General features: G+C 52.1%; 1 protein-coding gene and 1 non-coding gene across 2 annotated transcripts; both read left to right on the top strand.

Annotated features, from left to right (window-relative positions):
- The first annotated feature begins 3,846 nt into the window (after positions 1-3,846).
- Positions 3,847-3,952, top strand: TRNAL-CAA. Its single transcript has 2 exons — positions 3,847-3,884; positions 3,907-3,952. It is a non-coding gene; the product is annotated as a tRNA-Leu (tRNA).
- A 225-nt stretch (positions 3,953-4,177) lies between these two features.
- Positions 4,178-8,878, top strand: LOC116589462. The gene is given in 8 exon segments (XM_032341397.1): positions 4,178-4,863; positions 5,036-5,141; positions 5,143-5,169; positions 5,171-5,340; positions 6,227-6,769; positions 6,771-7,098; positions 7,157-8,084; positions 8,087-8,878. Coding segments are annotated over 8 exon segments (3,228 nt in total). The 3' UTR covers positions 8,527-8,878.
- Positions 8,879-14,998: the final 6,120 nt, after the last annotated feature.

Here is a 14,998-nt window from a genome sequence, read left to right as displayed (position 1 = left end):
TCTTTTAAGATTTTATTTATTTATTTGACAGACAGAGATCACAAGTTGGCAGAGAGGCTGGTTGGGCTGGTGGGGCAGCAGGGGAAGAAGCAGGCTCCCCACTGAGCAAAGAGCCCAATGTGGGACTCGCAGGCTCCCAGGACCCCGGGATCATGACCTGAGCTGAAAGCAGCGGCCTAACCCACTGAGCCACCCAGGCACCCACCACCCTATCCCTGTTACTCTAAAGCCAATCTTGGACATGATAATCAAAGAATCAGATGTGTTTTTAAATCAAAACATTGATTTAGAGGTTGGGAATTAAATTATTTTTTTAAAAAATAGGTACAGACCACTGTTAGCTTGTGTTCTTTTTAGTTCCCTCTGCCCTTTAAAATTTTCAGGTCCTTCAAAGTCCCTCTTGTGGAAGAAGTTTTCATAAAAACTTGTAGGATGGGCGGGTCCTATTGCACAGTAAATAATGTTAGTAAATAATAAAATATTTACATATTTAATTATACCTCACCTTATTCCAAAAAGGAGCAGGAGTTTGACGTGCCGTAAAAGAAGAAAGAGAAATAAGGATGGGACAAAAGTGACCAGGAATACAAGTAAACGTATACAGCATGGTAATGAGAAACAAATATGACCCACAGCTTGGTTTTTAAAGGTTGTTAAGGGAACCCTGTTAATTTTATAGCTCATAGTTTCTATGAGATGAAAATTGAGTAAACAAGGGACAATGACATTAAAAGATAAAATATAGTAAAAGGAGGGGCACCTGGGTGGCTTAGTGGGTTAAAGCCTCTGCCTCAGGTTATGATCCCAGGGTCCTGGGATTGAGCCCTTGGCATGGGGCGGGGGGTAATCTCTGCTCTGCGGGGAGCCTGCTTCCTCCTCTCTCTCTCTCTCTGCCTGCCTCTCTGCCTACTTGTGATCTCTACTTGTCAAATAAATAAATAAACCTTAAAAAAAATAGTAAAAGGAATTTCTGCCTGGATTCTTGGTAAATAGAACCTATCACAAGGGCTTATCTTTCATCTAATGAGTCTTGCAAATGAATAAGGAAAGATGAACACCTTGCTAAGAATTGGATAAGCAACTAACTGCAAACATGAATGCTGAGCCTCACTAATAGAGCTCTGGAACAATGACTTGCCACCTTTCACCCATTAAAATGTTCTGCTGCTTATCATAGTATCCTTTGTTGGTCAGGTTTGCCATATCTAGATTGCTTCAGATTTTCTGGTAGGCAGTTGGACAGTATGTATCAAAAGCTTTTGACACTGGATAAACTTTAATCTAGGGAGTCTACTTCTAGAAAGGTAAGGAAATAACTAGACACATTTGCAAATATTTATCTACACAAGAATTCTTTTGAGTGTTGCTGACAAGAGAAACTAGAAATAATCTGGTGTCCAATGTGCTGGTTTGATACGGGGTATCTGCAGTAGCTTGCAATCAGAAGAACAGGAGCAATTACACATTTTTAAGAGGTTACAATTGCCTCCTTTAGAATCACTTCTGAGGTAACTTCCTTCCCATAGAGCTATCGCTTATGAAAGAAAGTACAGCAAATTTCTCATCTCTGAGGGAGGGAAATTAGGAAACCATTGTTTCCTGTCTTCCTCAGTACCATTTTCTTTGCTTTTTTTTTTTTTTGAAAAACAATATTTAAGGAAAAATGAGCAAACCACACTCATAAGAGGCTTGATTCTGAAAGTCATCTATTTACTAGAATACACATAAGACAACCTTAAAATTGAAGTATGAATGAGGCTTACAACATAGACCAAAAAATTTCCTGTTTCCTACAGAAAAATATAACCTAACGATGAAAAACACGTCTTTTTTTTTTTCCTTTCCAGAAAAAAGTGGCGTGGCTTGATAATAAATTCTAAATGAAGCCTAAAAATACTTACCTATGCCACCTATTATGAAAATTTTACCCCATAATGGAGTGTTCTGGTTGTGTCTTCACTAACAAAATGTTCAACTCCAAAAGCAGCAGTCATGTATGGTAAATCTGGTACCAACATCCAAAGAAAAAATTGTCTTAAAAAAAGGTGCAAAAGCCTTTTGATTTAAGTACAACATATCACAGAAAAGAATATGAATTCAAGTCTGCAATTTTATATAAACACACTCCAAAGAGGCTGCCCGTACCGAAAGTATTTTATTGCCATATTAGCCATGGATTTTCAGGTGTTTTTAGGGGCTACATAAAAACAGATTCAAGGAACATATTAAACTGAAGTCCGAGATCACAATGTTTGGTTTAAAGAATTTTCTACAACAAATTTTATGTTTATGTAGGAAAGGTTATAGCACCTTGTATGAAGATGTCATCAAGCATTTTCGACACCACATTACATGTACCCCCCAGAGGGAAAACAATAAAGTAGCTAAAATACAGTGAGATTACAAAACCGTCACGAGCTCTGGAACGCGCACCCGTTGACGGAATGAACGGTCGACAAGATGTTCATTTCAGGGCGGACCGCAAAGAACGCGCCGGTGCCAACTGTCCTTTGCGTAACTTAGGGACTCACTTCAGCCACACGCAGGTCCTTGGTGGCCGGAGACGCCTGTCCGCTGACCCCTCACGGAGTCGTCCACAGGTTTCCTTAGGACACGAAGGCGCAGGAATAGCTGAGGTGTCTTTCTCTTTCTTCCGAACAACATCCCGAGCATGACACAAACAGCCTAAAATTATAAAATACTTGACGGGGCTTTTAGTTTTCTACACAGACGGCTCAAGTGTGAACCACGCTGCCCACAGGAGTACCTCAGCAACAGACCCAGCCGTGAAGCAGGCAGGCTGCAGAGCACGACAGTGTCGTGAGTGTTCACATCCGTCACGTGTGCGGAAGACGCGTGCTCCCAGCGCAGAGCGCGAGCGCGCGGAGCTGCCCGGCTGGGGCGGGAGGGCGGCGGCAACCGCAGCTTCGCGTTTTACGGCGGTTTTGTGGACGAAGACGCAGGCTCCGGAGCCACGGTGCTCCCGGGCCGCCGATGGGGGTCAGGGGCAGAACGGGGCCGCCGCGTAGGGCGAGGCCGCCCGTCCCTGCTCCACCAAAACCCGGCGCGAGGCCGGGGGTCTGGCCGTCCGCCGACGGCGCCACAGCCCCACACGGCTCCTCACCGAACAGCGCCAAGAAAAACGGGTCCGCGTGAATACACTGCGACAAAACGTCCTCCCAAGTCCCAAACCCGTCCCCGCTCCGGGTCGGCCCCCAGCAGGGCGGCGGGGGCAACGAGTCGACCCTGCTGCGCCCTGGGCGCTCGCCGGCCGCGTCCCCGCCCGCAGGCTGCGCGGTCTCCGCCGCGTCCCCGAGCCCCCGCGCTTGCGTCCCGCCGGCAGACCGGCCCCGGCGAGCCCCGAGCCCCGAGGACGCCGCGCACAGAGGGCAAAGCGGGGGAAGCCCGCGTCGGGGGGCGTCGCGCCGGGCCGCAGCGGTCCCCCGCCTGCCCCGGGACGGAGGGCTCGGACCCCCGCGCCCGAGAGTGCCCGAGGGCTGGGAGTGGGGCCTGTGCCGCTCCCCGGCCCCGCCGCTGCCCTGTCCCTCTCCCTGACCCTCCCGCTGTACCTGCCGCAGCCGCGGTACCTGTCCCTGCACCTGCACACGCGGGCCGGGACGCGGCTGCGGGCGAGAGGCGGGAGCCGAGCGGGGGACGGGGAAGCCGGCGCTCGGTCCTCCAGGGCGCCCGCCGCGGTCCGGCCCGAGGAAGTGCGTCCTCGCGCGAGCTCCCTCCTGCGGCGGCCGCCCGACGGCGTCAGCGCTCCCGCCAGTCGCGGGCGCACGTCACAGGCGCGTCACTCCTCCACAGCTACTTTAGCGGAAAATCTGCCGCCTTCCGCAGGGTGTCAGGATGGCCGAGTGGTCTAAGGCGCCAGACTCAAGCTTCGCTTCCCCGCGCTGGGGATTCTGGTCTCCGAATGGAGGCGTGGGTTCGAATCCCACTTCTGACACATCGTTTTTCTCCTCCTCCTAATTTCCTACACAACGAGACGGATCGCAGCAGCAGGGATAGGGGTCTTACCGAGCTATATTATTAAAAATTAACTTAAATTTTTCTTACAGGGGCTCTTAAAACACCGAAACTAGCGGAAGCGAAAATATCGCGATATGTTCTGAAGCCGAGCGATCTGGCGCGCCCTAAAGGAGACCCGCGACCATGAGGATGGCATCGCGAGATGTTTGGAAAGCGCGAGACTTGGGGCCGGCGCCGGCTTGCGGCGCGCGGGAGGGGCGGCGTGATGGCGGGTCTCTCCTCAAGGGCTCCGGCGGCCGGCTCTGCCCCGCACCGCGTCCCCGCCGCAGTGCCCAGGAAGGCCTTCACGGTCCCCGAGCCGGTCGGCGTGTGCAGCAGCCGTGGAGCCCGACGCCCCTCCCCGCGGCAGCGTCCGGTTCGTGTGCTCGGTCCACGCGGTCCTTCTCACCGACCCGGGACGGCTGTCGCCCGCTCCGCCCCCGCTGGTCGTGTTCCGGCCCGGCCGTCTTCCGCGGAGCGCCCGGCTGCCCCCGGGAACACCTCCGGACGGACCGCGGGCCGCAGCCCGTCGCGCGGCGCCCCTGCGTCCCGCCCCAGCCCTGCGTCCCGCCCCGGCGGCGCCCTTGCCTCCCCGAGAGAGGAGGGACCGCTGCGCCCGCGGCGGGAGTCCGGGAGGGGCCGGGGGCGGCCGCCCGGGGCTGCGGCGGGGACGCCACCAAACAGGGTAAAGAAACTAGAATCAAGTAAGTTCCTGCCCTTGTGTTACAAGGAAGGGACCTCGGCTCTGGCTCCGGAGCGCGGGCCGCGCTCCCTCGTCCGGGACCAGCGTCCGTCCCCAGTCGGTTCGGCGCTGACGCGGGTTTGGGTGCGGAGCGCTTCTCGCCGTCGGTGAGGAGGGAGTGAAAGACCAAAAGAACCCCCTGCCTAGACGTGCGTTTTTATCCTGTTAACCAGCTAGTTCCGCTTCTGTACCAACGCTTGCTTTTCCGCGCGCGGCTAACCCGCGGTTCTGCCCCGGTAAGACTGCTTTGTCCGCCTTCGCGCGCGGCCGCTGAACCAATCCGGGGGCGCCAGTACGCCTGTTCAAACTGCCAACCAATCAGCTCAGCCCCACCCGGAGCTTGTTAGTGTCTGTCTATAAAAGCCCTGCACCGGCCCAGCTGCGGACCTCTCCGCGTTATCCGCAGCGAGCGGTGCAGAGGTCCAGGTTCCAACCTGCAATAAACGACCCTTGCTGCTTGGCTTGGACTCACGTCTCTGGTGGTCTTTTAAGGTGGGAGTAATACTCAGTTGGTATTTCATTTGGAGGCCCCACCGAGACCTCCCCTTCAAGCCCACCAGACAACGGGTCACTGCAACCGATCGGTAAGAAAGCCGGCTTTGTCTTTTGTCCCTATATTTTTCGTATGCTTTGTTCTTATGTCCTGACTGTGTGTCTTGTCCTTTCTGTGATTATTCCTGGGTTAGAGTCCCAGGACCTGGGTTAGAGTCCCAGGGCGGTGACTGGCAAATACGCCCTGGCGGACGCGCTATAGGGTTGCCAGCGGGCCGACGGAGACGTCCCTCGTGCCCGGCAGGAACGGTCCCTCAGAGATCGTGGGTTCGAGTCCCACCTTGGGGGCCGGCAGGGCCTCTCAGAGATCGTGGGTTCGAGTCCCACCTCGGAGGCCAACAATGTATGTCTTCATGTTATGTCTTTAAATGTGGTTATATGTTCCTTGTACTGGTTATGAAGGTTCCATTCTGTTTAAGGGGAGGGTGTCTGACCGGTTTGAATCTGAGGAATGTCTGACTGTATGAATGTGTTTGTGTGGCTCCACCGCCTTTGGCTGCGGAGTCTGAGTGGGCTGCACCCTGAGTCTCGCGGAGCGTCATACGGCATAACGGTCATCTACTCCATGGAGTAGCCTGGTCATCTACTCCATGGAGTAGCCTGGTCCGGGGTTTATACAGATAGACCTCAGCTAAGACGCTCCTAAGTTCCCGTGAGGGACGCGAGCAGGACAGCACCTGAAAGGTCCCCCTCCCCTTGTCTGCGACATCGTACATATCGGGTGGGAATATAAGAAATAGGTATTAAGAGCTAAAACCAGATTCAATGAGTCAATGATATGAGAGTAAACAAATTATGAGAATCCCAACGTTCTGAACACCGCTGGTCCCTTGTACCTTAACAGTTGCCCCTCCAGGTTGGAGGAAATCCTTTCCCTAATTATCCTGCCCACACTCTCCTAACCCATGTCACTTTCAGGTTCACCCTGGCGAACAGAGGAAAAGAATTCCTACTCTCGCCGTCGGAGGATGAAACTTGCCTAGCTCCTACCCCCAGGCCACCAAAGGCTTTCATCCACCCCTTTGGACTGGTTGAACCGGAACACACACCCTCAATTCGCCCTTTCGAATTCCTCACTTGCTCGTGCGTCTCCCACCCCTTACACCGGTGTCTCTGTCGCTTTCTGCCTATTCTAGGCACCTTTCTTTTCGTCTCAACTATTATCTTGATCTGGGAACAACCTAGTCTAATGGGGCAAACTCAGAGTACCCTGCTCTCCCTTCTCCTGGCTAACTTTAAGGATGTTCGGGCGAGAGGCAATAACCTGAGCCTGGATATCCGGAGATCAAGACTTATCACTTTCTGTCGCTCCAAATGGCCAACCTTCGGAGTAGGATGGCCCACCCAAGGCACTTTCTGCCTCCCCATAATTCTTAAGGTTAAGGCTCAGGTATATCTCCCAGGTAAAGAGGGACATCCAGACCAAGTCCCTTACATTACAGTCTGGCAGGATCTTGTGGAACCGCCCCCCCTTGGTTGGCCCCCTTTCTGTTCCCAGAAAGCTGCAAGGTTCTCGCAGCCAGGCCGACAGAAGCACGAGGACCTCGTGCCCCATCTGCACCCCCTCCACCGTCCTCCCTGATAGTCAAGACTTACTTAGTCTAGATCCGCCCCCTTATCAAATCCCTCCCCTAGCCGCCGCTGCGGCTGAGCGGCTGAGCTTTCTCCCCCTGTGCCTGCCCCGGCTGAAGCCGCCGCGCCGGGCCCTGAAGCAGAAGGTCGAGAAGCAATTGCTGCAGTCCCTGCCGCTCATGGAGGGACTGACAGCCCTGCCGGGCACACTAGGGAGCGCACTCAGAGAGAAAATCCATTTTGCCCAGCAGATTCAACTGTGGCTTTGCCCCTTAGAGAGATTGCCCCCCCCCCCATGATACTGGTAATCCCCGACTCCAATATTGGCCCTTCTCAACTAGTGATCTCTACAATTGGAAAGCCCAAAACACGCGCTTTTCAGATAATCCAAAAGATCTCATAGCCCTTCTAGACAGCATTATGTTCACCCATCAGCCCACCTGGGATGATTGTCAGCAGCTCTTGTGTATCCTATTCACTGCCGAAGAAAGAGAGAGAATGCAGGTGGAAGCAAGGAAGCTGGTTCCCGGAGACGATGGTAGACCAACCGTGAATCCAGACCTCATCAATGCGAGTTTCCCTTTAACTAGGCCCAACTGGGACTACAACACGGCCGAAGGTAGGGGACGGCTACTCATTTATCGCCAGACTCTAATGGCGGGTCTCAGGGCTGCTGCCTGCAAGCCCACCAATTTGGCCAAGGTATATGCAGTTTTGCAAGGTAAGACAGAGAGTCCAGCAGCATTTCTAGAGAGATTAATGGAAGCCTTTAGGCAGTTTACCCCTATGGATCCTGAAGCCCCTGAGAATCAGGCAGCAGTAGTCATGTCTTTTGTAAATCAGGCAGCATCAGACATTAAAAAGAAACTACAGAAACTAGAGGACCTAGAGGGCAAACAGATTCAAGATCTACTCCGCATTGCACAATGGGTTTATAATGCCCGAGATACCCCGGAGGATAAGCAACTCAAATTAACAAAAGAAATGTCCAAAGTCCTAACTGCCTTTGTCCAGGAAGAATCAACCCCTCGAAGGGAACCTCAAAAGGCCCAAGGGTTCCGATGCAATCTGGACCCAGATCAATGTGCATATTGTAGAGAAAAGGGACATTGGGCACGTAATTGCCCCCCAAAAATAAGCGTAGACCGCAACCATGGGGAATGAAACCCAGCCCCACTCTGGTTACCCGAGATTCAGAATAGAGGAGACGGGGTTCGGATCCCCTCCCCAAGCCCAGGGTAACCCTACAAGTGGAGGGGAATCCTGTACAATTTCTGGTTGACACCGGAGCTCAACATTCAGTGTTGACCAGACCCCATGGGGAAGTTTCAGACAAATTTTCCTGGGTCCAGGGAGCCACTGGGACTAAAAGGTACCCTTGGACAACTCAAAGGACTGTTAACTTAGGTACAGGAGAAGTAACTCATTCATTCCTCATCATCCCTGATAGCCCTTGCCCTCTGTTGGGAAGAGACTTACTCACCAAGATGGGAGCGCACATTTATTTTCAACCCGACGGTCCCACGGTAACTAGCTCTCAGACCTTGCCGTTATCAATACTCACAATGCGTTTGGAGGATGAACATCTACTCCACCAAACCACCCCCCCTTCCCAGGAACTCAACATTGAGTCCTGGCTTCACTGATTCCCTAAAGCCTGGGCAGAAACAGGAGGCATGGGGCTGGCTAGACATCGGCCGGCCCTCTTCATAGAGCTAAAGCCTGGGGCTGACCCTGTCCAAGTCAAACAGTACCCCATGCCCATGGAAGCCAAATCAGGCATCACCCCACATATTAGACGTCTCCTGGACTCAGGTGTGCTACGCCCCTGTCACTCGCCCTGGAACACACCTTTGTTAGCGGTGCGTAAACCCAATAGTGGGGACTACCGACCTGTACAAGACCTAAGGGAAGTTAATAAACGGGTTATGGACATACACCCTACTGTCCCTAACCCCTATACTCTCCTCAGTGCCCTGCGGCCCACCAGAATATGGTACACAGTTCTTGACTTAAAGGATGCTTTTGTTAGCTTGCCCTTGGCCCCCAAGAACCAGGATCTTTTCGCCTTTGAATGGACAGACCCTGAGAGAGGTATAAGTGGACAGTTGACATGGACTCGCCTCCCACAAGGGTTCAAAAACTCGCCCACCCTGTTTGATGAGGCCCTTCACGAGGATTTAAGTGAATATAGAAAGCAAAACCCTGATATAACACTCTTGCAATATGTAGATGATCTCTTAATAGCTGCAGATTCCCAACAGGCCTGCCTACAAGGAACTGAAAACCTCCTCCAGGCTCTCGGCGACCTGGGGTACCAGGCCTCAGCGAAAAAGGCCCAAATTTGCAAGTCTGAGGTAATGTACCTGGGATACTTATTGAAAGGGGGACAAAGATGGCTCACCGACGCCCGCAAGAACACTGTAATCCGCATTCCCCGACCTGCTACACCACGGCAGGTAAGAGAATTCTTGGGGATGGCAGAGTACTGTCGATTGTGGATACCGGGCTTTGCTGAGATGGCCAAACCCCTGTACATAGCCTCTAAAACTCAGCAGACCTTTGAGTGGACGGAAGAGGCAGACTGGGCTTTCCAACAGGTGAAAAAGGCCCTCCTTTCAGCCCCGGCGCTAAGACTGCCAGATGTATCCAAACCATTCCACCTATACGTGGATGAACATAATGGGGTGGCTAAGGTGGTGTTGACCCAACATCTAGGCCCCTGGCCTAGACCCATAGCATACCTGTCAAATAAACTAGACCCAGTAGCAGCAGGATGGCCCCCCTGCCTCCGAATGATAGCAGCCACCACCTTGATGGTAAAGGACGCTGATAAACTGTCACTGGGTCAAGAATTACGAGTGACCACTCCACACGCCATTGAAAGCGTCCTCAAGCAGCCCCCTGACCGATGGATGAGCAACGCTCGCATGGTCCACTACCAGGGACTATTGCTCAATCCTACGAGGATAGTCTATACTTCCCTCAGGCCCTAAACCCCGCATCACTACTGCCTGACCCAGACCTGGATGCTCCCCTCCATGACTGTATTGACATCTTAGCCCAGGTCCATGGGCTACGGGAAGACCTGCAGGACTATCCCCTAACGGACGCTGAAGTCGTTTGGTTCACTGACGGCAGCAGTTTCGTCCGCGAAGGACAAAGATACGCAGGGGCCGCAGTCACATCAGAGACGGAAATTATCTGGGCTGGTGCATTGCCTCCGGGCACCTCAGCGCAAAAAGCCGAGCTAATCGCCCTGACACAGGCCCTCAAATTAGGGCAGGGCCTCCGGATGACTGTATATACAGACAGCCGATATGCCTTCACCACGGCCCACGTCCATGGGGCAATCTGTAGGGAGAGGGGATTACTCACCGCCGAGGGAAAGGACATCAAAAACAAGGACGAAGTTCTGGCCTTACTAGCAGCCATCTGGGCCCCTAAGAAATTGGCCATAGTCCACTGTTCTGGACACCAAAAACCAAGCGATCCAGTCTCTAGGGGAAACAATTTTGCTGATCAGACTGCTCGCCAAGTAGCCTGTAGCAAAGTCCCAACGCTACCAATACAACTACCCAACCCGGGACCCCGAGAACTGCCACCTCATCCGGAATACTCCGAAAAAGACATCGCATGGATGAGTAAACTCCCAATGGCCCCGGTTAAGGATGGCTGGTGGCGAGATATGAAAAATAACATCATCCTCCCCGAGGCCATGGGACAAGAAGTTCTAGAGCGAATTCACCAAACAACTCATTTAGGTTCCAGATGGCTACAGGACCTTATGCGACAATCCAAACTATCTATCAGAAACGTCGTTGAAAAATCAGAAAGAATTGCCACGGGATGTGCAGCTTGCCAACTTCAAAACGCCTGCCCACACTCCTCTATAACCGGATCCCGAGAGAGGGGAACCCTGCCGGGAGCCTATTGGGAAATAGACTTTACAGAGGTAAAGCCTGGGAAATATGGCTATAAGTACTTACTGGTGTTTATAGATACCTTTTCAGGATGGACTGAGGCTTTTTCCAACCAAGCATGAGACTGCACAGGTGGTGGCAAAGAAACTACTCGAAGATATTCTGCCCAGGTATGGCTTTCCAGGTCTGGCTTCCATACTTGGGGTTAATTGGAAATTACATTGTGCATATAGACCCCAGAGTTCAGGACAGGTAGAAAGAATGAACAGAACCTTAAAAGAGACCCTTGCTAAATTGACCATGGAGACTGGCGCTAACTGGGTGGCTCTGCTCCCCTACGCTCTGTATCGAGTACGCAACACCCCATATAAGCTGGGGTTCACACCTTATGAGATCATGTATGGTAGGCCTCCTCCCATCATACCTAAACTCAGAACTGACCTTATCCAGTCAGATCATGATAACTCCTTTTTATTCTCCCTCCAAGCTTTACAACGAGTCCATAAACGTATTTGGCCAAGACTTATATGCAACAGGACCTCCGTCTGTACCCCATCAGTTCCACCCTGGAGATTGGGTTCTTGTCAAGCGACACCGAGCCGAGACCCTCGAACCTCGTTGGAAGGGACCTTTCCAGGTTATCCTGACTACCCCTACAGCCATCAAGGTGGACAGCATAGCAACCTGGATACACCACACCCACGCGAAGCCAGTTGACCCACTGTCAGATCTCTTCAGAAAACCCAACCAGGACGTCAGTTGGACAGTGGACCGCAGTAAGGACAATCCTCTTAAACTAACCCTGCGCCGAAAACCTGACTCCCGTTTCCCCAATAATTAATATGAAACCTCCTCTCTTCGCTCTGCTGTTTACACTCCTGCCATGGTATGGGGCCTCCAGTCCCCATGCCCCAGCCATTTTGACTTGGCAAGTCACTAATAGTGCGGGCTTAGTAGTTTGGAACATGACACACACAGCTACTCCCTACACCTGGTGGCCTAACTTATACCCTGACGTCTGTAAGTTGGCCATGGGAGCCCCAGCCAACTGGGACGTAGAAAATTACTTTGACCTACAGAGGCCCCCTTCACAACCATCCCCCCGGGGGCGACTCGGGTTAGACCCTTGGGGAGGCTGTGGGGACTGGACTCAGCGGAGCATGTTAAGCACACTTACCTTCTATGTATGCCCCGGGGTTCACAGACCCAGGGAATGGACCCACTCATGTAGTGGGGCAGCCCACTTTTATTGTCGCAATTGGGGCTGCGAAACCACGGGTGACACTTATTGGAAACCCACCTCAGGCTGGGACTACATAACCGTGACGGCGAATTATTCTCACGCCAGGAGCAGTCCCAAATGGACACAGAACCCAGCCTGTAAAGACCAGTGGTGTCACCCACTCAAAATAGCCTTTACTGAGTCGGGAAAAAGACAAACTAACTGGGTGAGGGGATATACCTGGGGCCTCAGATTCTATAAAGAACGTTATGACGACGGTCTAACGTTCACTATAAAACTTTCTATAGAAACCTCTAAAGCCACCATAGGGCCCAACCCCGTACTTGCCCCACCACCTCCAACCAGGCCCCGCCTAACAGTTGTCACTCAGAGCCCTGCCACGTACGGGGCAACACAGACGGGCCACAATCGGACCGTAATCCTCCCACTCCCCACAAGCCCCACCAAACGGCCTATGATAAGTACTGAAAAACCTAGATCAAGAAACCCCAGTGACCACCTACTTAAGTTGATCCAATATGCCTTTCAAGTCCTGAATTATACTAATCCCAATGCCACTGAGTCCTGTTGGCTATGTTATGACATAGCGCCCCCTTTTTACGAGGGACTGGCCACTCCAGGAGGTTACAATCTATCATCCGCACCCTCCATGTGCCGGTGGACAAGTCGAAGCCCCCGCCTAACCTTAGCAGCCGTACGGGGCCGGGGGACATGCGTAGGAAAGATCCCGCCTGAACACATGCACTTATGTAGTCAGAACCTTACTATAAATAACACAGAGCAATATGTAATACCTCCCCAAGATGCCTGGTGGGCCTGCGCCAGTGGGATAACTCCATGCATCCACCCAGGAGCATTAAACCGAAGTGCAGACTACTGTGTAATGGTCCACCTGATTCCTCGCTTAATCTATCATCCTTATGAAGATTTAATGTCATATTGGGAAGGAGGATTACGTAGAACTAAAAGAGAACCCGTAAGCCTAACCCTGGCACTTATGCTAGGCCTAGGGTTAGGTACCGCCGGGGTGGCTACCGGGGCATCAGCCCTAATCTCACAACAACATCACTATCAATACTTACGAGAAGCCATTGATATAGATATACAGGAATTAGAATTATCCATTTCTAAACTTCAGGAGTCTGTCAGCTCATTAGCAGAAGTTGTCCTCCAAAATAGACGGGGATTGGACCTCCTATTCCTCCAACAAGGTGGCTTATGTGCTGCCCTTAAGGAAGAATGTTGCTTTTATACAGATCACTCAGGAGTAGTCAAAGACTCGATGGCTAAGGTACGGGAAGGATTGGCAAAACGGAAAAGGGAACGTGAAGCTGGCAAGGTTGGTTCCAGTCATGATTTAATTCATCCCCTCCGCTGACCACCTTAATATCCTCCGTACTAGGACCCCTTTGTATTCTGATCCTTTTACTGACCTTTGGCCCATGTATTTTAAATCGTCTGGTGGCCTCTGTCAATCAATGCCTTCAGACAGTACAAATCATGCTCCTAAGACAGCAGTATCAGCCCCTAGACTTGAGCAACAACGACGACCTCACTGATGACAACCAAGGACCCAAGATTGGCTCCTCAGGCACCTGAGAGAAGGGGGGATGAAAGACCAAAAGAACCCCCCTGGCTAGAAGTGCATTTTTATCCTGTTAACCAGCTAGTTTCCCTTCTGTAGGAACGCTTGCTTTTTTGCCCACGGGCTAACCGGCCGGTTCTGCTTCTGTAAGACTGCTTTGCTTGTTACCCCCGCGCGGCCCCTGAACCAATCCGCTGGCGCCAAGTATGCCTGTTCAAACTGTCAACCAATCAGCTCAGCCCCACCCGAAACTTGTTTGTATCTGTCTATAAAAACCCTGCACTGACCTAGCTCTGGACCTCTCTGTGTTATCGGCAACCAGCCGCAGAGGTCCAGGTTCGAACCTGCAATAAACGACCCTTGCTGCTTGGCTTTGACTCACGTCTCTGGTGGTCTTTTAAGGTGGGAGTAATACTCTGTTGGCATTTCAGGAGCAGCGGGCGCCCGCAGCCCCCGCCGGGGAAAGTGTGACATCCTAGGGACTCCGCGGCCCTAAAGGAGAACAGACAGCTGACTTGTAGAGAAGACGATCCTGCAAGGCCGGAGTCTCCCTCAGCTTGCAGATGTCCTAGTGATTTACAAGGAAGGGGCTTTCTTACCAGTAGCCTGACTTCCAGGGACCCCTGACTCAGTGCCTGAAGCCCTAACATCTTCCCCTCCCTAAAACTGAGGGGGGGCGAGGCAGAAAGAAATATAAACAAAACTGAATTTGTTTTAGAACTGCAGCCCCTTGATAAGGACGTGGGACAGGAGAAATGGAACATTCCTGCTCCCAACTCTCTTACAGTGACTGCGGGACTACAGGGGAAAACCACCTTAACTTGAGAGTTAGCAGGGCCTGGGTATCCTGTGAGCCCTCCTTAGCGCCTGACAGTGCTTTCCAAACCCTTTTCCTCACCTTCCCCAGCCCATCGTAAGTAAGCAGCCACCGCACAACTGACGTCACCCCCCCCCCAACTTCACCTGCGGTTCCATAAGCGTAGCATCATGACCACTCAGGACCCTACTCTCATTATGGATTTTACAGGAATCGTCAAAATGGGAGAGAGGGCGCGGGTGAAGAGTCAGCCGTTCTATTCAACAACAGAATTCTTGGGAGACATTCGTCATGGATAAGATCCAACTGCCCCATCTGAAGGGCCCAGTTCTTAATTGAGACGGCTGGAACCAAGTGGTTTCACTACTACCAAATAGGCTAACTCCCTGCGCTACTTAACTGCTCAGGCGAGATGTGCAATGAAACATCTCAGAGTTCTGAGATAGCTCAAAATCAGTGAAAATCACTGTTATGGAATGAATGGGTCCCTCCAAAATTCATTCGTATGTTGAAACCCTGCCCCTAAGGTCATGGTATTAGGAAGATAATA

Source organism: Mustela erminea, chromosome 4, assembly GCF_009829155.1.
Source record: "Mustela erminea isolate mMusErm1 chromosome 4, mMusErm1.Pri, whole genome shotgun sequence".
Lineage (NCBI taxonomy): Eukaryota > Metazoa > Chordata > Mammalia > Carnivora > Mustelidae > Mustela > Mustela erminea.
The sequence above is the reverse complement of the archived record's forward strand: the minus strand, read 5'-3'. Positions and strand labels throughout refer to the sequence as shown.